This window comes from Schistocerca americana, chromosome 2, assembly GCF_021461395.2.
Source record: "Schistocerca americana isolate TAMUIC-IGC-003095 chromosome 2, iqSchAmer2.1, whole genome shotgun sequence".
Classification (NCBI taxonomy): domain Eukaryota; kingdom Metazoa; phylum Arthropoda; class Insecta; order Orthoptera; family Acrididae; genus Schistocerca; species Schistocerca americana.
This window is the reverse complement of record NC_060120.1, coordinates 432,799,550-432,823,460: the sequence shown is the minus strand read 5'-3', so window position 1 is coordinate 432,823,460 and position 23,911 is coordinate 432,799,550. Positions and strand designations below refer to the sequence as shown.

Below are 23,911 nucleotides of genomic sequence, written 5' to 3'. Positions count from 1 at the left end.
ATACAGTATATTAGAAATGCTGGACCAAATCACACATAACTGACACTGTATGATGTCAAGCATTGTTGTGCAATTCATGTCACATTTCCAAACGAGTAAAAGTCATTTCCTCCTAATCATCTTCTGCAGTCATTCCAGCATGGCATAGTAACTGACAGTAGTCGTCATCTCTTAACAGACAAGGAAATTAGCCAGCAGCACACATTACACGTCCCAAAGGACTATGGCAGAGCTTTCTTGACCGATGTTGGGGAGACGAGGGGTGTCTCCATAACACTGGTGCACACACGTTTAATCCTTGTGAAAATAAGGTGCACGAATGGAATACCCTCTGTTTATACTGCATTATGTGCTTCACTTAGTTTTATTTTCATCTCAGTGAGTAGACTTCTTCCAGTAGTCCAACAAGTTGCGCTTGACATTCACTACACTGCCAATGGAAACGATGAGTTCATCTGTAGTCTGCATCACATGAATGTGATTACTGACTTGAATTAACTCTTCAGCACAGCAGGAGAGGAAGGGGAAAGGATAGTTATATAGTTATGGAGAATCAAGGATAATCAGTAACTTACTGAAGGTAACAACTAGCTTTTCTGAATACTAGTTCATTAAAGCAAAAGAGACTCGTGTGAAAATTGTATTCACTCCTTGTCTGTGTTTCCTTAATCTCATCAAAAATTTCACACTGATCATGATAATGTAAAATATTGAGTAGTGCTAATATACTCATTACCGATTGTTGTCATTTGTGACTGTGACTGTGATGGTGGTTATCAAATGGAGAACAGTAATATGTGATGGCATCAAAGCTCATGCAGTAGCATTTGATTTGCCACAGGGGTAAATGTTGCTATGCGAGAAACACTCTGCGATGATCTTCCTTATGAGGCTGGAATACACATGGGGCCTATTTAATCACTGATTACTTGTGGAATGTGCTCATGCAAAGTGTATACACGGACAAGAAAGAACAAGAAAGAAAAATTCCCAGATTTTTTTCTGGAATTATCAGCTAAAAATACATATTTCCCCCAGGTGAAAATACACTACACCCTGGGTGAAGGTACAATTTCCCGGGTTAAGCAATAATATACTTTCCCTCATAGTTGTAAAACTTATCAATCCTTTCAATGGTAAAGGTCTTATACACTGGCAGGAAAAGAAGCCCAGCAAAAAACAAAAGGTTTGGGAAAGAGCTCTGATGCACAGCAACGTGTACAGTGCATATTTTTGTATTACGAAACAAATACAAATTTCACCAGATACGGCACAGCAGCTTCCTAAGCACTGAAATCAAGATTACGCTGTGCAGTGCACTTTTGTCAGCCAGTCACAGCTCATGTCATACGGTCTCGCCAGCCAATGTCAGCAGATATTCAGAGCGTGGGGTACATGATGTAGTCAGCCAATAACAATATCACAGTTAGGTAGCGCAAACAAACAAAGAGGAAAAGTTAAATGTTTAAATTAATACATATACAGTACACCTGCAAGAAAAGCCAAGCTTTCACATACAATATTGACTGTCAAATTATTATTATTATTATTATTATTGTTATTGTTATTACTTTTTAAAAGTATAATTATATTTTCTGCCATCTTTACTCTATGAAAGAACAAAAATAAATATGAGAAACTAGCTCTGAAGCTTGGTCTTCTGTTTAGCATGTATAATGCTTGAACATGTATGCAAAACGAATGTTCCACCAATATTTTAAATAGTGGCATAAATGGCTGGTCTTCTGGGCCCAAAACTTTTCTAAGTAGCTGGTGCTCAGTGAATAAGAGTCAAGTGTTCCACCATGATATAGGAAATATATCACACATTCTCACACGTAACTTAATTCATCTTAAGTAGAAGGAAAATTATAAAAACATGTTTTAAAACTACCATTTACAATATTTCATCGCAATCTGTTAGAAATATATACAGCTGTGAAATTACACTCACTGAAAGCAGTTTGTTGTGCTGCATAGTATTTGTCCTAAAGCCTTTGGCACAATTCAATGTCGGCAGATGCTTGCGTGTGCACTGTGTTTGGTTGTTGCAAAGGTGCATTTTCTTGGTAACTAAAATTTTATTTTGCTGCTATTTTTTCATTTATGTTTTATTGCTCCAGTAGCAGAGTAAAGTAAAATTCTTTACATGAGTGCACACTGTTTGTCTGAAAGAACAGACACAACACAGAATCCGCAGCTGTGAAACATTATGTGTAAATTGAAAGGGGAGGACTAATGTCAGCTGCAGCGGTACATTGAGCAGAATCAGTGGCAACGAGTGAAAATGTGTATACCGGACCAGGATTCAAACCCAGAATCTCCTGCTTACTAGCAGACATGGTAAACACTTCACCATTCAGGACACAGCGTTATCGCAACTGCAAGGCTTATCTCGGCACACCTCACAGCCGATCCACAGTTCCATCGAGCGCCACCTATCCGCAGTCCATGTCCATTACACTACTGTTCGCTACTCACAGATTCCCCACAGATCAACGTATTTGTGCATTTGCACTGAAGAAACAGAATCCATTGCCCAGCCAGGCTTATCAGTTATGTATATAAGCACTTGTCACTGCTGATTCCGCTTAATGTCCCACTGCAGCTGACAGCAGTGATCCCCCTTCAATATACCTGTACGTTCTATGTTAGGGTATCAATTCCCACATACTCCAATAACTGTTTAAGCCTCAATAATATCCTACAAGCACATGTGCACATGTTTGCAGGAGAGGAAGGCATTTTAATTCATACTGTTGTCATTCTTTCATGGTATTCTATCATTAACGAACTTCTGCATTGAAAGAATGATTTAAGTATTCTCTTCTATGCTCTTAAGGTCAAAATGTTTATAGAGGCACACTAATTAGTAAGAATGAACAATAAATTAGGATGCGTACTGCAGGAGGCATGTGAGCTGGTTTGTGAGGTATTTATTTTTAAATGCTAACTACTACAACAAAATTTAATGGATTACAACCTCTTAATCAAGGGCAATCCTTGCTCATGGCACAGTCTTTGAAGAGGGCGAACTGTTAAACAGTTTACAGTATTTTGTTCGAAGTTGTCCAGCGGCACGAGAAGGGGATGTTAACACACAGTCTTACGCAAGTCTCATGTATCCAAGGGGAAAAAGGGGGAAGTTTGAGAGTAAGATGGACTCTCGCAGTCAGGAGAACCCACACGGTCAGAGAAAAAAGCCAACACAGTTGGAGAGAAAATTCATTTCAGTCATGCACTTGGCAGTGAAAGGGTGCCAAAATGGCTGAGGATGAAACACTAATAAACTCACCTGTTACTTCTGGCACTCACTGAATTTCATCGCACTAAAATAAATTGCATTGCACTCAGTAATGCTGGTGCTGATACCGGGGCATGGACTGTCTGACCGGCATCAGACTCTGTACAACTGAAACCAATGGAAGTCCCCTCGAGGAAAAACAGCTCTTGAAGGCAGCATGAAAGATGTGGTATCACTTGTCTCATTAACTGGACTGCGGGAAACTGTGGAAACTGGACGTGGGTGCAAAATTCTGCTGTCAGCAGGTACTATGGCGAAGTTCGGCAGTCAACTACGGGACAAGATGTTGGGAACACAGCTGGGAGAAGTTGCCTCATCGAAGCAGGAGCAGAGACTGGCTGACTGACAGTTCGGCGTGTGTGACCACCGGAAAGCAAAGTAGTCTAAGATCTACCTGTGGCAGTAGGACCAGCAGGGGTGCTGGGGAGATGCGGTGGTACCTTGGCCGGCAAGAGCTTCATCGATTGCTGTTTTTTGGTCAGAGCAGCACATCGTCTACTGCTACAAGTGGTGGTGAATGGAATGAGTTGCCACACAGCTCCCCTCTTTCCCAGAGGGAAAACACCAGTGCCAGCCAAGCAGAGGAGTGTTTGGAGCTGGCTGAGGATGCTTGCTGAGGGACACATAAGTTTGCTCGAGCGAGTGCAGTAGTTTCTGGTGAGAGGCAGGGCATGGGAAGCACCTGTGCATGGCACTGAAAGTGTTTGAAACAGCTTCGCTAATCCAATGGTGCAGGTGATAGTGGTGGTAATGGTGGTGGTGGTGGTGGTGGTGGTGGTGGCACTGTGCCATGAGTGGCAGGCACATGTGGGGGTAGGGAAGCGTCTACATTGGCAGGAGGCTGCATAAAAGGCAGGGCATTGGTGACATCATGGTCCCAAGCACTGGAAGGTGTGTCACACATGTAGTTGGACAGCAATGGACTGGGGGACCACGGTGTGTTAGACAGCATGTTGGTTAGTGGCACATTGCAAACAGTATAGAGGCAGAGTTTGCCTGTGTCTTATCAGAGGCAGTGTTGGCGGTGCTGCAACTGGGGCCAGTAGCACACAGGGACAACTCCGCCTTGGCGGTGCTGTGCTTGTTGGCTAGAGGTGCCTCCAGGCCAGAGGCTGACTTGAGCCTGTCTATGGAGATGGTTGTTGCAGTCCCATTCAGATGAATGGAGAATGTCTTGTCCCCACATTGCAACAAGAAGTGTGGGCCCAAATACTGTGGGCAGAGCAGTGGCTGGTATGTGTTAACCAAACATGACTTGGGTGCATGCTGTGAGGACACAGAGGAAAGTATGGTGTTCACCGCGATATTGGGGAGGGGGGATTTTGGTTGCAGCTGGGGCATGAAGCTTTGGAGCAGCTGCACAAAACCTGGAATGATGCTATCACGAGGAAGTGGCATTGCTTCCAAAAAATCGCCGAGAATGGCATGTGGCTGCCCATGTACCAGCTCAGTGACAGAAGTTCCCAGGTCGGTTTTGTGTGCAATCCACAGGCCTAGAAGTACCAGGGGTAGACCAGCAGACCACTTGGCAGAATAACATATAAGCCTTTAAATGTGCATGGTGGAAATTGGAGCCACAGGTACCTGTCAGAAATCGGAAGAGGGCGAAGGTGAACTTGCACCCACGATCTGTAGTGACATCATGCGGCATCCAAAGTGGGACAGCAAGACCAAACAACAAACAGTACAGCCATACATTCAGCTGAAAGGTTGGGGATGGGGTGACCTACAGCCAGAGCATAACTCACAGCTGTCGGAAAAGGGTAGATGGCTGACAATGTCATGATGTATGTGTTTGAACTGGTGTTGTGTGGGGAGGAAAGTGGCCATGGGAGAGTGACCTTGGCATGCTGACATGGTATAAAGGACCGGGCCCAGTTGCTGCAGTCACGTTGAATGTCTGGCCTGACAAAACACTGTTTCAAATGGGTGGCAGAAGTGCAAATGTCTGCATGTTCAAAGCCATGGATGCAATTAAAAGCCTGTTTTTGGAAGGTGGGAAGGAGAAAGGGATGGGAACGATCATTGGAACTGTCTGGTTGTGAAGGATCCACAAGAACATAAACCAGTTTTTACGGTTGGAGGCAGGTATGGATCTTAGATGGAGGCTGAGGCCAGAGACAGTGTTCTGAAGGGCTTGGTTTAGGTCAGATCACCTTCTTGAGCATTCAACAGAGCATTGTGGTCTAAGGGTTGGGTGAAGGTGCAGGAGCGGCTAATGTTATCGAAGACTGCAATATGTCGGATGCCTGTATACCTCTAGCCTAAACTGCTGGGGTAAGATCTGGTCTATGTCTTTACTGTAAAATCTGGAGACAAGGGGGCGGTGGTCTGTACAGATCAAAGAGACATGTCCCTCGACTGAAGGTTGGAAATAGCGGATGGCTTCGTGGACTGTGAGCAGCTTGCAGTTGCATGTGCAATAGTCATATTGTGCATCAGAGAGCTTGGAAAAAAAGAAGACAAGCCATTGCCAGATGTCCATGCACTGCTGTGGCATGGCCCCAATAGCCATCTGGCTCACCACCACTACTATAGCGAGGGGGGCAGTAGGGTGGGGGTGAGCCAAAACGGGCCACATGGTGAGGTCCTGTTTTGTTTTTTCCAAGTTCTCAATCATGGCCCGGGCCCAAGGGGCTAGTTTAGTATCCTTTTTTTTTTTTTACTGCCATGGAATGAGGGGTCCTTTGCTGGCAAAGGCATCCGTAAGATGTTGACCATGCTGGCGAAATGCCAGAGGCCTTTGTAGGCAGTAGGGATGGAAAGACCATACCGCCTCTTCTGTCTAGGAGAGGGGTGAGATCTGGTGGCAGAGACCAGTGGATGGACCTAACAGAGCCGCTGTCGATTAAACGACGCTTTGCCAAGTCTGCTAGAATTGGTATGATATGGAATTCAGCACTCAGAATGTGGCTGATAACGTCCGCAACTGTGAAGGTCTATGGGGGTTTGCAATGAAGACTAAATTGAGCAAGAAGGTATGCACACTGTAAGTAGGGATGGCTGAATTAAAGGTGATGGTGATGAGGAGGGGAGAGGAAGGGTAGTTTGTGGGGAAATACGGCTAAGTTGGACCCAGTGTTGATGAGGTAGTGGATAGGGGAACCAGCACCATTCAAATCCCTATGAAGAGTGAAGAGGTAAAGCAAGTGGGTGCACCTACAGCCAGTGGCTGCCAGGGTTTGGAGCCAAGGAGCACGGGAGTCTGCAGTTGGCAGTGTTCTCGCCAAACCACTGGTGGTAACAGCAAGCCGCACCTATTTTATGGTGCTAATTAGAGGGGCAGTTAGAACCATGTTTGTGGGAGTGGCTATTATCACCTGGGGGGGGGGGGGGGGGGAGGGGGGATGGTTGAAGCTCTCAGCACCTGGCGACAGACGCATGAGATGTAGGCAGGTTACACTGGTGATAAAGGCTGCCATCTCCGAGATCAGGCACATCAGAAACTGGCAGAGGTCGGGGGCCTACATGCTGCTGGCTTGAGCCGCAGAAGGATATTCAGCTTTCTGCACTGCAGCTGTAGGCAGGAAGGAGTTCAGGGCTTCGATCAGCTTATCAGCCACGACCGTTGTGTCACCTAATGATAAATGGGCATGCAAGGCCAGGGCAGCATGTTGGGGAGCAGGAAGGTGCACAAGCCGGCAATTTAGGAGCATGCCCTCAGGGAGGATGTGTGGTTCAGCAAGTCCCTGGATGTGATTTAGCAAGAGGAACAGGAGCAAGTTGCCACATTGCTCGGATGATAACAAATCACCTGCCCATTGCAGCTCAGGAGACCTGAAGCTGGATATGATGCGCTCTTTTCGTTTATTGTAGTTGCCGAAGGGGGTTGGCTGTAAAATAACAACCTGGACTTGGGTGGATGTGGTCGGGTCGAGGTTGACAACAACCACTCCGAATATTGTTGCACTGCTCATGACAGAACATCCTGCACTTGAAGAAAGTAAACCACACCGTGAGTCTTGTGGGCTGAAGAAGGCAAAAGGACAGCTGTGCGATGGGGAGAGGGTCTGCAGAGTCAGAGTCATGTTGTGCTGGGTGCATTACCTTGTTGATCAGCTAGGTGCAAACAGAAACATGCATAGTTCTGAAACTTCAAATGCTCGTAGGTGCTGGGGGTGGGGGGTAGTGGGAGGCTGCTGGCTAGAGAGCCCGTAAGGCATGATCACTACAGGAGTGGGAATGTTTGGCAGTGACATTGTGCCTTCAGCAGTGCACATAGTGTGTCATGGTATGCTGGGTGGTGCTGGCAAAGCAATACAGCAGAAAAGAAGATAAGTGGGACATGCAGGGTGTGGATCAAGCAATACAATCTCCACTGTGTGCTGCTGCGGAAAGGAGGATTCAGTATGCCAGATGGTAAAAATGTGTCTTGTTCGAGCATGCAGTGCTGGAGCATGTGTTAGTGCGCACTACCTGCTCAGTGAGCAGCGAGGGTAGGTGAGGATTGGCACTGTGAGCTGAGAGCATTGTGGAGGAGTGCAGGAAGGGGTGGTGGTGCATGCAGAGGGTGGGGGGTGCGAGTGGAGAATGGTGCAAAGACAGGAAGCAGTGAGTGTGAGAGCAAGTGGGATGCCTCCAGTTGACCTACCGGAGTGCCTTTGCAACTGAGTGGGGTGTGCCAAGCGGAACAATAAAATAGAAAAACCAGCGTGTTTTGGTAATGAGACACTGCACCTTGGTTTAGAGGGGTCACCACAGAAGGAATGATTTAAAACTTCCCTTCAATGCTCCTGAGGGCAAACACATTTATAAAGGCACGCTAATTAGTAAGGACAAACAATAAATTACGATGCATAATGCAAGAGCCACCTGAGTTGGTTTGTGAGATATATATTTTTAAAAGTTAACTAATACAGCAAAATTTGATGGATTATATAGCACTTGTCTCATTGACCACACTACGAGAAATTGTGGAAACTGAATGCAGGTGTGAAATCCTGCTGTCAGCATGAACTCCAGCAAAGTGTGGCAGCTAATGATGCAAGCCACATGGTTGCCACTGGCACGAGGAGGTGGGGAGGGAGGAGAGGGGGGGGGGGGGGGGGGGGGGGGGGGTTTATGCGGTGGTACCTTATCTGGCAGGAGCTTCGTTGGGAACTGATTTTTGGTCTGTGCAACACATTGTCTACTGCTACATGTGGAGGTGAAAAGAAGGAGTCACCACAGTATAAATTAAAGATGCGGAATGAGAAATGGATTCCGTATAGCAATGGCACTGGGAATGTGGTACGCAACAGGACAGATGTAAATAATGCATAATAGAAAACAAAACAGTTAATGGAAGAAAAATATATGAATCTTCGAACTGCTAACACAGTAAAAAGTCTGACATAAAATGTCTTACAGTACCTCGAGGCACCATTTTTTTATATGTTAAAAATTTTAGGGTCATAACATTTGGGGTTTCTTCAACTGACTATTTTCAATGTAACGTCAGAAATCAAAATAATATTGAAGACATTTCAATGTAACCTATGAAATCCAAGAAATGTTGAAGTAATAGTGTCTGATTACGAATGAAATAGTTTAAACAGTATTATCATCATCTCTCATCACAGACCACAAGGCATTAAGCAACCTGCTTATAACTCACCCTAGCAAACTCATAAGACACGATTATCTACATCTACATCTACATCCATACTTTGCAAGCCACCTGACGGTGTGTGGCGAAAGGTACCTTGAGTACCTCTGTCGGTTCTCTCTTCTATTCCAGTCTCATATTGTTTGTGGAAAGAAGGATTATCAGTATGCCTCTGTGTAGGCCTAATCTCTCTGATTTTATCCTCATGGTCTCTTTGTAAGATATACGTAGGAGGGAGCAATATACTGCTTGACTCCTCGGTGAATGTACATTCACGAAACTTCAACAAAAGCCCGTACCGAGCAACTGAGTGTCTCTCCTGCAGAGTCTTCCACTGGAGTTTATCTATCATCTCTGTAACGCTTTTGCGATTACTAATGATCCTGTAATGAAGCGCGCTGCTCTCCATTGGATCTTCTCTATCTCCTCTATCAACCGTACCTGGTATGGATCCCACACAGGTGAGCAGTATTCAAGCAGTGGACGGACAAGTTTACTATAACCTACTTCCTTTGTTTTCAGATTGCATTTTCTTAGGATTCTTCCAATGAATCTCAGTCTGGCATCTGCTTTACCGACGATCAACTTTATATGATCATTTCATTTTAAATCACTCCTATGCCTAATTTATGGAATTAACTGCTTCCAGTTGCTGACCTGCTATATTGTAGCTAAATGATAAGGGATCTTTCTTTCTATGTATTCGCAGCACATTACACTTGTCTGCATTGAGATTCAATTGCCATTCCCTGACCCATGCGTCAATTCGCTGCAGATCCTCTTGCATTTCAGTACAATTTTCCATTGTTACAACCTCTCGATATACCACAGCATCATCCACAAAAAGCCTCAATGAACTTCCGATGTTATCCACAAGGTCATTTATGTACGAGGGCGGTTCAGAAAGTAACCTCCGATTGGTCACAGTGCGGGTTGTGGGGGGGAGTAGCGACGCCATCTGTGCGTTCACGCACTCAACAGGTCAGTCGGCATCAAGCCGTGGTCGAGGTGAACGTCGTACCTGCGCTAGTTTAGTTTTTGTGGCAGTTTGAAATGTGTGCTGCAATAGAAAACCCCGCCAAATGTGAAGTGCGTGCTGTCATAAGGTTTTTTACAGCCAAAGGATATTCTGCAGCAGCTATTCATCGTGAGCTTTGTGCCGTGTACGGACCAAGAGTTATGAGTGAAGGAGTTGTCCGTGAATGGGTACGTTTATTTAAAAGTGGACGAGAAAACGTTCATGATGAAGAGAGGAGTGGTAGACCATCATTGGTGACTGACGAACTCGTTCGGACAATTGATGCAAAAGTTCGTGAAAATCGACGTTTCTCAATGTCGGAGTTGTCTACTGGTTTTCCACAGATTTCTAAGACTCTTGTACGAGATAGTGACAGCAAGATTGGGTTACCGTAAGTTCTGTGCACGATGGGTGCCCAAAATTCTTACCGACCACCACAAAACTCAAAGAATGGCCTCTGCATTAGACTTTCTGTCACGTTATGAGGACGAAGGAGAACCATTGTTAAACAGAATCGTGACCGGTGACGAAACCTGGATTAAGTACGTGAACCCTGAGACAAAAGAACAATCAAAGATGTGGGCACATTCAAATTTGCCTACCAAACCAAGAAAAGCCTCGCAAGATTTTTCTGCCAGAAAACTGATGGCAACGGTGTTTTGGGATGCCAAAGGGGTGTTGTTGGTTGAATTCATGGAACGTGGTACGACCATTAATCAAGACGTGTACTGTGAAACAATAAAAAAGTTACGACGGGCTATACAGAACAAACGCCGTGGTATGCTGACTTCCGGTATCGTTTTTTTGCACGATAGCGCCCGTCCTCACTCTGCTCGCAGAACAACGGCCCTTCTTGAGTCCTTCAAGTGGGACGTTATCAACCATCCACCTTACAGCCTAGACCTGGCGCCAAGTGATTATCACCTCTTCATGCATTTGAAGAAATGGCTCGGGTCACAGCAGTTTGATGACGACGAAGAGCTCAAAGATGCGGTCACAGGCTGGCTCCAGGCACAAGCGGGTGATTTTTATGCAGAAGGAATTTCAAAGCTTGTGAAGAGATACGATAAGTGCCTCAATCGCTATGGAGACTATGTAGAAAAATAGTGCAAAGATGTAGTTGTAAGACGTATATATTAAAATATTTTTATTTAACTTGGTGTATTTTTTTAAATCAACCGGAGGTTACTTTCTGAACGGCCCTCGTATATTGTGAATACCAACGGTCCTACGGCACTCCCTTGCGGCACAGCTGAAATCACTCTTACTTTGGGAGACTTCTCTCCATTGAGAATGACATTTTGCGTTCTGTTATCTAGGAACTTTTCAATCCAATCACACAATTGGTCTGATAGTCCATACGCTCTTACTTTGTTCATTAAACAACTGTGGGGAACTGTATCAAACACCTTGCAGAAGTCAAGAAACATGGCATCTACCTGGGATCCTGTGTCTATGGCCCTCTGAGTCTCATGGACGAATAACGCGAGCTGGATTTCACACAATCGTCTTTTTCGAAACCCTGATTCCTACAGAGTAGATTTCTAGTCTCCAGAAAAGTCATTATACTTGAACATAATACGTGTTCCAAAATTCTACAACTGATCCACGTTAGAGATATAGGCCTATAGTTCTGCACATCTGTTTGACGTACCTTCTTGAAAACGGGGATGCCCTGTGCCCTTTTCCACTGCTTGGAACGCTACGCTCTTCTAGAGACCTACGGAACACTGCTGCAAGAAGGGGGGCAAGTTCCTTCACGTACTCTGTGTAAAATCGAACTGGTATCCCATCAGGTTCAGCGGCCTTTCCCCTTTTGAGCTATTTTAATTGTTTCTCTCTCCCTCTGTCGTCTATTTCAATATCTACCATTTTGTCATTATGTTGATCAGATGATGATATTGTTGAAACTTGTCATGGAATAATAAAGTGGTCTTGTTTTCTTTATCCACATTCCTTTTCAAGAGATTTACTTTACATTAATGCTAATACTTTGGGTAATTCTGTCAGCAGCTGAATTTAGAGATCCCATTATGCTCTTGATATATGGTTTTCTTTTATGGTATAACTTCACTTCTGCATGATTTGTGTTGGGAATACCTGCTAGGTTTCTGAAGTGCCATAAGAGGTACAAAATATTTGTGTTAAGCACATTTTCTTTTAACAATGAGATACTGTAAGACATTTTTAACAGAAATTTACCCAAATCACTTTCACTTCTGATTAATTTCTCTCTCATGCCACAGCCAAAACAAAATTTTAAGTCTCTATGACAATTTCAGTATATCACTTACCATCATACTCTTCTCGTTCTATTCTGGGGAAAAATGCCTTTGGGTGTGAAGGTAATAAAAGTTTTTGCTGGTGTTTCTTTCCCTTAATATGCAGATGCAAGTTTCCAAACCCGACAACATAAATGTCACACATATGGCAATGCCAGCGAATGACATTATCGCCCTCTGATGTCGAAAACAGATGTCCATATGTACCATCGTCAAGTTTCACCTTCTGACTCAGCAGACGCCTTTCTTCTAGTTCTTGATTCTAAAATATAATTCAACATAAGTATTAACACAAAAAGCTGTGAATGCAAACTGACTTTGTTAATACAATGGCTATAACACAACATTCTGCAGTATCAACTAACGTTTAAAAACGGCAAGGGTTTGAATTACGTGCAAACACTATTTCAACTGCAAACGTTACTTGTATTAAAGGAATAACCCTTAACATAAAAAAATGTTCATCTTTTTCAGCAGCAAATCGAGCAAATACCTTTTGATGAGCGACCTAAAATACAGATCTACCATCAGTAGGAGTCAGGATATACTTTGAAAGACAAAATCTGCTGAACTATACTTCCTTGTAACGTTGCTTCCTTATGAGAATGGAATACATGTGAGATATATTTCATCATTTAATGGGGAAGTCAGGGTTTAACCTAATTTCATAAATAATGGTATACTCTCTCTCTCTCTCTCTCTCTCTCTCTCTCTCTCTCTCTCTCTCTCTCTCTCTCTTTTTTTTTTTTTTTTTTTTTTTTAAGGTTATCTTGGTTCCTGTTTTGTTAGTAAGATTGTTATTTATCAGGTTGTGTACGATCTTCTTTTTCCTACAGTTTATTCCACCATACGATGTCCTCTATTTGACAATTTGACGAATTCATTATATTTAATTTTGTGACTGGATGCCATTCCAGTTACTATAGTCATCTGTTAATCTAGGGCAGAAAAGTCGTAGTACTGTGTACCTTATAAATGTGAATCTTGTGCACTCTTTCTTTTTCTTTCTTTCTTTTTTTTTGGGGGGGGGGGGGGGGCAGGGGGATGTGGATGCGAGTATTTTGACCCCCCCCCCCAGCCATATTGTATTTAACTGTTTGCTAATTGTATTGTGTATGGGAGAGATTGTGGACAAGCACAGGATGTGCTTTAACAAGCACAGAAAACTACCTAAAGACCACACACAAGCTGGTCAGTGTTCCAGACCAAAGGTCATTAACCCACTGCCCATATTTCATCTGTGTCTGCATCACAAGGTAGCATATAGAGTATTAAGATATACGAGCAGGAGCACCAAGTTAAATATAACATAGGAATCGATTACCAACCAGAGATGCCAATTAACACCGGAAAAATCCACAATGTGAATGATAGTGACAAATTAGTAGTAGTAACACAAACAGTCACGGCTTAAGTTTCTTAATGATATGAAGAATATAAATCATAATATGCATATGTACAAGGAAACATTCACCTACATGGAATACAAAGCAATTAATTTAAGCAGGAAAAGAAGAAGAGGTAGAAGACTTTCTTGTAAAATTATGTAACTTATCAAACCTTTCTACACATTAATAGAAGTACGATTTTATAATGTGGTTGTGTTGTAACTACTAGGCAGCTACATAGTCCCAATTTGTGATTTTCATTAGAAATAAACAAAAACCACTGCAATGGGATTAATGTATATTAACTGAAGTCATGTCTTCTTGACATTATTGATTAGATATCACATCTGGCTACTTCTGGTACTGCATTTCCACAGTCTCAATTCTTCTTAGATAAAACTCAACTATGTAGCTGCACCGCTCATCATCATCATCATCGTCAACAACAACAACACAGTACAACTGTCTGTCATGCATACCTCTGCCAGCAGAACCACTGGCAGAAACAGTAGCAGCAGTACCTATTCGTCATCATTCTGCTGTTGGATAAATGTTTCCTCCAGACTTCTATATGCACAACAGACTTTGGCTATATGCAGCCATTTTACTTTTGACTAATGTCTAATACCATCTATCCACCTTTGATTAAGTCATATTTTGTGTTTTTCTTAACTTTTGCAAAGCAATAAAAAATTTCCATGGTCCACCTACCATCCACTTTCCTGGGCACAAGTCATTCACTTTGATTATAGCCCTCATCACATTATCCTGTGTGAAGAGGAAGATTGGTTTCTGCATGGAATATATCAGACAGTAATCATGTTAATGTCTTCAACCTGCACGTAAACCTGAATCTCTGGTGTTTGCAGGGAGGACCTTGACATATGAGTTGTTTGCAAATTTCAAGAAGTGTGTTAATTTCTGCATGCATCCCAATCCAACGTAAGATTTCATTTCTGCACACACACACACAGATATATATATATATATATATATATATATATATATATATATATATATATACACACACACACACACACAAAATGTCTGCTTGTGTCTGTGTATGTGCGGATGGGTGTGTGTAATCCTACTATCAGTGCATTAAGCACATCAAAATTGAATAGTGTCTGTAAGATTTTTAATCAGACAGGTGGAAAATAGGTAAGAGTGGTACAGTTTTTTGACATAATTACAATAAAAAGATTGCATTTGTTAGAAATATAAATTGACATTCCTCTGGCAGGAATATATATATGCAATCTTTTTATTGTAATTATGTCAAAAAACTGTACCACTCTTACCTATTTTCCACCTGTCTGATTAAAAATCTTACAGACACTATTCAATTTTGATGTGCTTAATGCACTGATAGTAGGATTAATTCAGCATAAAGAGTAGTTACTATTATCTTCCAGAAGTGGCACTGAAACTGGAGCACATCATTTAGCTGTTTTCCAGTGAGTATTTGCTGAACAGTAGAATCGTTACCATTACTTGTGTGGTCAACATGGCAAAACCACATCTACAAAAATTCTTAAACCTGTGACTCTTTAACAACAAAGGATTTTGCAACAAGGTGCTGTACTTTGTGAAAAGAAGTAATAAAATTATCCAAATTAAATAAAAAAACAGCAGATGAGAAGGACTGTTGTCTTTGACACTAGTGCCAAACAACAATTACTGATGAAGGAAAGTAAATGAGAGTAATTTACTTTTTACGAAAGACAGTCAATTCTGCTTGTGGAGAACAACTGATGGAGACAAAAGAAAGACTTTTTACTAATGGAATCCCTAAATACCACCAAAAAACACTACAGCACTTGCTGATGACATGTAAAGGAAACGCAGGATCACAGGCAGAGAAGGGTAGACTCAAGTGTCTGCAGTAACTGTGTCTTTTATAATTTAACGAATAATGGAAAGAGTGAAGGTAAAAACTCACCACACAGTTAAAATGCTGAGTGTTCGATAAGCATATAATCATAACAAGACTGAAACACTGCAAAGCTTTCAGATGAGTCCCCCATCGGAACTAAGAGCAGATCAAGCTGCAGTCTTGGTACAATGTGAACAGCTGGGGCATTATAGCCCTGCAGGTTGTGTGTGTGTATGTGTGTGTGTGTGTGTGTGTGTGTGTGTGTGTGTGAAGTCTGAAGAAGAACTTGCCTGAAAAATTTGTAATGTTTTTGGTATTCTACATCACTTCAACTATACAGTGAGTTGTTACCTTCACTCCTTCCATCATCAATATTCCATTATGGTCTTTCCACTGCCATACTTATTTTGCAGCAAATTAGATTTACATTGTGGTGCTGTAGTAACACTGTTCGACTATTTTGCAAGGCTCACTGTAAATTGCATTAAATGAGTAAAATCATCTGCTCTTTCTTCTCTAAGTATTCTTACAATATTAATAATTTCCTGCAAATATCATATCATTTCTGAAGTCTGTCTTTCAGTGCGATGGGTACTTCCATTACTCACTGTCCAAGTACTTTCCATCGAAATGGAAATATCATCACTTATTCCAAAAACTGATACTGTTACTGCAATACTTTTATGCTAACTGGTGCCTTCCTTCACATTTTTTTCTGCTATGCCCATAAAACAAACAATACAACTTAGCTGTTAGCTTATTTTTTGTTCCCTTTTCTACTTCCAAAAAATTTTTTGCTCAGAGAGCTAAGAAGTTACTGATATTTTGCATGAAATATGACATGAAGCAACATTGATACTGAACAGCAGTTCATGTCTAATTTCACTGTCTCTGGCAACAGTTTGTCAGGGAGAGAGATTACTAGTTCAGATCCACTAAATAGTATGGGAATGACCGCTCTAGCGCACAAGTAACTGCAGCCCTCGCATTTAATACATAATTAATCTGTGACAGACACTAATGCCAAATAATTGTTTGTTTAGTGCTGGTGTAAGAGATACAGCTAAGTTGTGAGAGAGACTGCCATTATCTTAGCACATGACTGCTGTTCACAACATGGTGCAAATATGCTGAAATAACCTAACTGCGACATTCACAGCCATATTTCAAAGCACACGGTATTCACTTTACATTTCAATCTTATCAGCCATGTTGTATTCACAATCAATCAAATCAGTTGATACTAACATGCTGACATCTCTCTCATTCAAGGGTCCAAATTACTGAACAATTGTTCTGCAATATCTTACAAAACTGTTATTTTCATTTGATTTGTTCAAATGCTTATGAAATAAATGGGACAAGCTACTGTAAGTGCAGATATATGTAATGGATTCTCTGCTACAAAGCTGACCACACTTGTTCAATGTTTAAACTGGTGAAGGGGCCACAGAATGTGTCAAAAGCTGATTCATGCGTGTGTCACACCAAATCTGTGAAAGTGCTAGCAGAGGGAACTGCAATATCACAAGGACAGTAAAATTTTACGAAGAGAGAAGTTCAGCTACAGTTAATTAAATTAACTCAAAAGAATCTGTAATTGAATAATATTAAATCAGATATAGAAGTGTTCAAACATGTCTTTACAGGAATAATTGTTAATTAGAAAAATACACACTGCAAAAGCACCACGTGCCAAATAGCACTATTTTAGCAATATAACTATAATTTTACACTGCAGTGGTCATAGCTTGCCAACGGCCTTGCCGCAGTGGTAACATTGGTCCTTGTCAGTCCATCGAAGTTAAGCACTGTTGGGCTTGGCCAGCACTTGGATGGGTAACCATCCGCTCTGCTGAACTCTGTTGGCATGTGGGGTGCACTCTGCGCTTGTGAGGCAAATCGAGGATCTACTTGACTGAGAAGCAGTGGTTCCAGTCACAAAAACTGACAATGGCCGGAAGAGTGATGTACTGACCACATGCTCCTTCACATCCTCATTCAGTAAGTGACATCAGGCTGAATATGACACGGTGGTCAGTCAGTACCATTGTGCCTTCCAAGGCCTTTTCGGACAGAGTTTGGTTTAGTGGTCATAGCTTACTGGTTGCAAAATATTTTCAATAAAATTCTTCTGGGTTGTACATGGTCTCACATAAAATTTTACAACATGACACTGTTTACAACACAGAAGAATTTTATATCGGCTCCAGCCACAAAAATCTACCAATGTACAAAATTAATTATGGCAACATCTAATTTTATTTCTGCTTATGCCTTTGAAAGAAGAGAGACTGCTACAAAGAGATTGGATGAAGATGATATCCATATCAATAATTTTCATTCGGCAAAAGTTGAGCTTGCTGGTCTAATGGTGCAGTGCATGCCAGGAAATGGGAGTCCCAGTCAGACATTAAAATTTTCAGTTTGCCTTTATCCTAGCCTTCACCTCTCCATGATTTGAAGATATGCCATGAACAACATGTGGTTCAGATTCCATGTTAACACTATAGGTCTGTTTTCCCCAGTAGGATTATTGGGGTAGGATAGGTGCAAGTAAGTCACTGAAGTGGTATCCAATTAACAAACTTGCATCAGGAGGTTGAACATCCACCTTGTGGGACTCTTAGCAAATTGTGCCATATGACTATTTCTTTATTTGTCAAAATATTGACTGTTTAGGCAAACAGACCTGTCAGAATGAAAAGAAGTGTGGGAATTGCCACACAGCTGAGAAATTGGTTTCAATTTGTAGTCCCGTCAATAATGCTCTCAGTCAGGAACCTGTGGCGTAACTTGGTAAAAGTACTGTGGACACTGTTAAATAATCACTGTGCCTTGGAAACAAGTGAGGAGAAAGAGTATGTTGGCAAACAAAGTGGACAAAGAGCAGTCTGTGGTTACGAATAAAATAGTGCAAATAAGAGCCAATAAAATAGCGACAAGGGCCTCCTACTATATGTGATAAGGAAGAGCTCAGAATGTGTAACTGTGGATGAAATCAGTAATATCACTGTGAACAGTAGTTAATACACTGCTAAAAGGAATTAGGGAAACATGATTTTGGGCATCTGCCATACTCCGCTGAGCAATAATTGAGGACTAGATATGTTACCAAATTATATCTTTATCTTTCACAAATTAAATACATATCTAAACACCATAACATCCTCAATCATTTACATAAAAGGACAGAAATGTCCAACAGGTGTCAAAAACAAAGTGGAAACAATTATTCATTCCTCATCTGGACATAGCACGCTCTGCAGAAATCTACGGAGAGTTCTTCGAGAGTCTGTGGTGGAAATGGACAACCACAAACACGTCTGCCAAGCATGTCCCACATATGCATCATTGGAATTAGTTCATGATTCACTACTGGCCATTCCATTACTTCAATGCAAGAAATCCCTTTCTGATGCCCGCCATATAGGCCATAAGTTTAGAAGGTTGGTTGGTTGGTTGGTTGGTTGATTTGGGGGAGGGGACAAAATAGCAAGGTCATCAATCCCATCGAATTAGGAAAGGACGGGGAAGGAAGTCGGCCATCCTGGCATTTGCCTGAAGCAACTTAGGGAAAACATGGAAAACCTAAATCACGGTGGCTGGACACGTGTTTGAAACGTTGTCCTCCCGAACGTGAGTCCAGGGTGCTAACCACTGTGCCACCTCACTTGGTGGCATTCAGGGCCACCTCCATACGCAGCAGCCACTATATGGTCCAATATGATCTGTTCAGTGTACTGCCTGGCAGTAAGGCAACCATGGACAACAACAAGATCCATATGGCTGCCAATAGGGAAGCCTCCCCACAACATCATTGAACCTTTGAAATCTGTCAATTTCCTGGACAACATTTCACAGGTACCACTCACCACGGGTCTCCACACTCGAATACAACCATCACCTTGCGTGAGCAGATATATGTACCCATCTGTGAATAACAAGTTCTGTCAGTGACGAAGTTGTTAGTTGACACAGGAACGGCAGAACCGAAGGCTAGTTGCAAGATGTTGTCGTGTCAAGTGGGGTACTCAAAACAGGATGTCTGGGTTGTTATGTCCCTTCTCGTGACCTGTTATTACAGTCTGATAGGACACAGTGGCTGAACTGGCCTTCTGAGATTGTCTTGCACTGCTCTAGCAGTATCCATATGACATCAAAAAGGAAGCGCAGTGACAAATGAAAATTTGTAACTTGGCTGGGATTTGAACCCAGGTCTCCTGCTCACCAAGTAGATTTGCTGGCATAGTGGTTTTGCACAAATGCAGAGACTACCATAGCATATCTCTCTCCTCAATCCAAATTGCCATTTGCACTTTAGCCCACTCAATATTCTCCCTAAACTCGAACAGCAATGCAGAGGCTTTCCAGCTGCATTGGAATAGCACCTCAGTGTTGAATGAAACAGAGGTGCCTGCCTGAAACCCAGCTTTAATCAAATGAAACTACACTGATCAACCAGAACATTATGACCACCTTCCTAATAGCTGGTATGTCCACCTTTCGCACGGATAAGAGCGGCAGCGCATCATGGCATGTAAGCAATGAGGCTTTGGTATGTCGCTGGAGGGAGATGGCTTCACATCTACACACACACAAGTCACCTAATTCCTGTCAATTCCAGGGAGGAGGGTGATGAGCTCTGACAGACCAGCACATCAACTGGAGCTCACCACTGTGTTGCTCGAACCAGTCCATCATACTCCTGGCCTTGTGATATGGCGCATTATCTTGTTGACAATTGCCACTGCCATTGAGAAATATGATCGTCATGAATGGGTTTAAATGGTCTGTGGCCAGTGTACGATACTCCTTGGCCATCACGGCGTCTTGCATGAGCTCCACTGGACCCATGGATACCAATGTGACTGTTTCCCAGAGGATAATAGAGCTACCGCCAACTTGTCTCTGTCCCTTAGTACAGATGTCAAGGAGCTGTTCCTCTGGAAGATGACAAGATTTGAACCCTCCCAGCGACAGGCCTAAGAAGGTATCAAGATTCATCAGGCAAAGCAATGCTCTGCCCCACTGCACCAAAGTCCAGTGATGATAGTCACATGCCCATTTCAGCCGCAGTTGCCGATGTCATTGTGTTAACATTGTCATATGCTCGAGTCGCCAGCTGCGAGGGCCCATTTAGTTACCCCACAGTTCACTACCTGTCCTGTTTTACCAGTCTGCCCAGCCTACAACATCCAACATCTGTTAACGAGGAGGTGGCTGCCAAACCACACGACATCTGGAAATGGCTTCACCTTGGTTTAGCCCGGTGTTGAAGACTCTCCTCAGTCAAACTCAGATAGATCATGCGCCTTTCCCATTGTACACACAGACAGCATGTGCACTGATACCACATGCACCGTGCATGTGTCTAACTACCAGTCATTCCTCGCCAGGTGACGCTGCTATCACTTAGACAGGTTTATATTGAGAATAGGTTGGTGGTCATAATGTTTTGGCTGATCAGTGTATATTGTTCCAGAGACATTTTCATGTTTCAAACAAGAATTTTCATTCATCGCTTCAGTACATCATAGACATCTGAAACTTGAAAAGGTCTCTGGAACTATATAGTTTCATTTGATTAAAGCACCTATGGCTGGCTATCAGGCATGACTCCTCACTTCATTTCATGCTGAGGTGCTACTCCAATACAACTGGAGAGCCTTCAAGTTTAGGGGGAATACCAAGTGTGCTAGAGTAGTCCACACAGTTGTGCAAAGCCACTGTGCCGGAGTGGCGTGGTGCTTAGTACATCTGCCTGGTGAGCACAAGACCCAACTGCAAATCCCAGACTTGGTATAAATTTTCATTTGTCATAGACACTCGAGACATGACAATGTCTCTGGAAGCATATAGTTAAGAATATGTACATACATCAACATGGTGTACCGTAGGGTTCTATTCTCACTCCTCTGTTTCTCAGGCATATATAAATTATCTTCCACTTGCTCTGCCAGAAAATGCAAATCCTCCTCTTTTTGCATTCAGTGCACTCATTAGAATAAAATTTAGTGCTGGTCATCTTACTGAAAACACAGCTAATACAATATTTGAAAATAACAACAGATTGTGAAAGTCAAATGGATCCTCATTATTTTTTGACAACACTCCAGCCATACAACTCAGTACTTTGAGAACTCCACAAGGTATAAAATAATCTATTTGAACAATAAAGCACAAGCTGCAGAAAGTATTAAATTTTTGGGACTACAGATATCTCAATCTCAACTGGTAAATACACACATAAGAATTAACGAAGTGCCTTACCTAGGTTACATTTGCATTAAGTGAGGTTACTGTCATAGGTGATTTACAAATGAGGTCATTTTGTGTATTTCCTTTCACTAATGAGTTACACAATTATTTTTGCGCAAACTCAACTAATGGTGACGATATTTTTTGAATAAAGGAACACGTCAATATATCACTTTCTTCAAAAAATACTGCAAATGATGGAAATAACAATGGAACCAAAAGCATTGTCTATAAGGACATCAACGGATTAATGTTGGGCCAGAAAGGGGTCAGATACACTGGTAAATGTCTATTCAATAATCTGCAAGAGCATATCAAAATTGTTGAAATTCAATATTGAATTAAAAAACTTTCTGTTGGGTGACTGCTACTGCTCCATTAAAGATTATCTTCACAGAAATCCTTAAAATTAATGTTTATATTTCATTTTATAATTAATATTAGCATTGCAATACAATAATATTTCATAATGTTAAATGGGCCGTGAACCACGGACTTCATGAAGTGGGGTGGGGTAGCTTGTGTGATTCAATGGCTTGCTGTACGTGCAACTGCAATGAAGGGGTATCAGTGGAGAACCCAGCTTAAGATGTAGTTCCATGAAGAGGAGCAACGGCCATTGCAGTAATTGCAGAGGCAACAGGCTGGATGATGCACTGATCTGGTCCTGTAACATTTGCTATAATGGTACTGCAAATGGCTGAAAGCAAGGAGAAACTACAACAGTTTTTTTCCAAAGAGCATGCAGCTCTACTTTATTGTTAAATGATGATTGGGTAAGGTATTCCAAAGATAAATTAGCCTCCCAGTTGGATCTCCAGTCAGAGACTACTTAGCAGTATGTCATCATCAGGAACAACAAGACCATCATAATAGGGGTCAGAGTGCAGAATGTTGGGATCCCTCAATCAAGTAAGTAGGCTCAAGAATTTAAGAAGGGAATGTATTAGTTAAGCGAGTTGGAATTAATGAAGTGCAGTGGCAGAAAGAACTGGGCTTCTGGTGCGGTGAGTACAAAATGGAAACGGCGGTAGTGTGAGAATAAGTTTAAAAATTGATAATAAAATACGATATTAAAAGCCTGAATATACATACTGATGTTCCACAATAACATTTATTTAATAGTTCATTACGAACCAGCTTTTGGCTTCCTAGGGCATCATCATATAACTCAATACAAAACATATAGTCCACACAACTAGAGTGAGATTTCATAGCTGTACAAAGATAGTTTTTCAGAGATATGTGACTTTTACGACTATATGTCGATCCAAAGACACAAACACAATGTAATACCCAAGAAGCTCTAAACAAATAAATCTTACACTGGTCCATGCACAATACTGCCCTTAGCCTAGCAATCATTTATATACCTAACACAAGAATGAGCATACTGTAGCTATTCAGTACAGTACCAAATTTTAAACATTACACACCTTCTCCAGTCTGGGCAAATTGGCTGGTTCTTCTGCATTAGGCATGGTCTATGATGGGCCTTAGAAAGCTTATAAAAAAATTATTTCTTCATGGACGGTTCCTCAGAAAAGCCTGAAAAACGGTTTTTAGGTGCCAAAAGTAACAATTGTGGGGATAGCCACTTCCATAATTTCTATATGTGACAAATAATCGAAATTTTTACCAAATGTTCTTAAAGGTATGTTCTTACAGAACATCGAAACTTTTTCAATATCATAATCTGTAACCTAAGATCCAGAGGTTCAAAGTTACCATACTTACACAAATAATATACGGTCTGAGGCATAAATTTGGATTTAACTGACATAGTTAACACATGGGAAGATTTCCGTAGTCATTGCAATTTTTCTGAAGTTGTCACACTGTTGTTTTTGGTCACCATTTTTTCACCAGTAAAACTTTACGAGGCTCGTCTCTGTATAATGGGCACTTCATGACAATTCAAGCTGTCTTGCCCAGAAATTATTCAATGGTGCCACCCGGCAGCTAAGCGCCTTACAAATAGCTGTTTTGTCACATGAAATTCTTTGTACTTGTAAATCAAACTCCGCATCTTCTTGTATATTGTAGGGGTAACCTAAAAATGTTTTCATTTTCATGTAAAGTAGTGTAAAGTGAACTTGCATTTTACAGGAGACTATTCAGCGTCAACATTATATTGTGCACATTTATCTGTTACTTGTATGTGTGATTATTATGAAAAGGATAGTTGCCACTCA

At 41.8% G+C, this 23,911-nt stretch overlaps 1 protein-coding gene across 4 annotated transcripts in view; it reads right to left on the bottom strand.

Moving 5' to 3' along the window:
* LOC124596618 (uncharacterized protein CG7065-like) overlaps positions 1–23,911 on the bottom strand; it is a 75,542-nt gene that overhangs the window by 33,838 nt on the left and 17,793 nt on the right. For all 4 annotated transcript variants that reach the window (XM_047135842.1, XM_047135844.1, XM_047135841.1 and 1 more), the window contains one exon: positions 12,204–12,453. In XM_047135842.1, the coding sequence (XP_046991798.1) occupies positions 12,204–12,453 (250 nt within the window). The remainder of the gene's footprint in view (positions 1–12,203; positions 12,454–23,911) is intronic.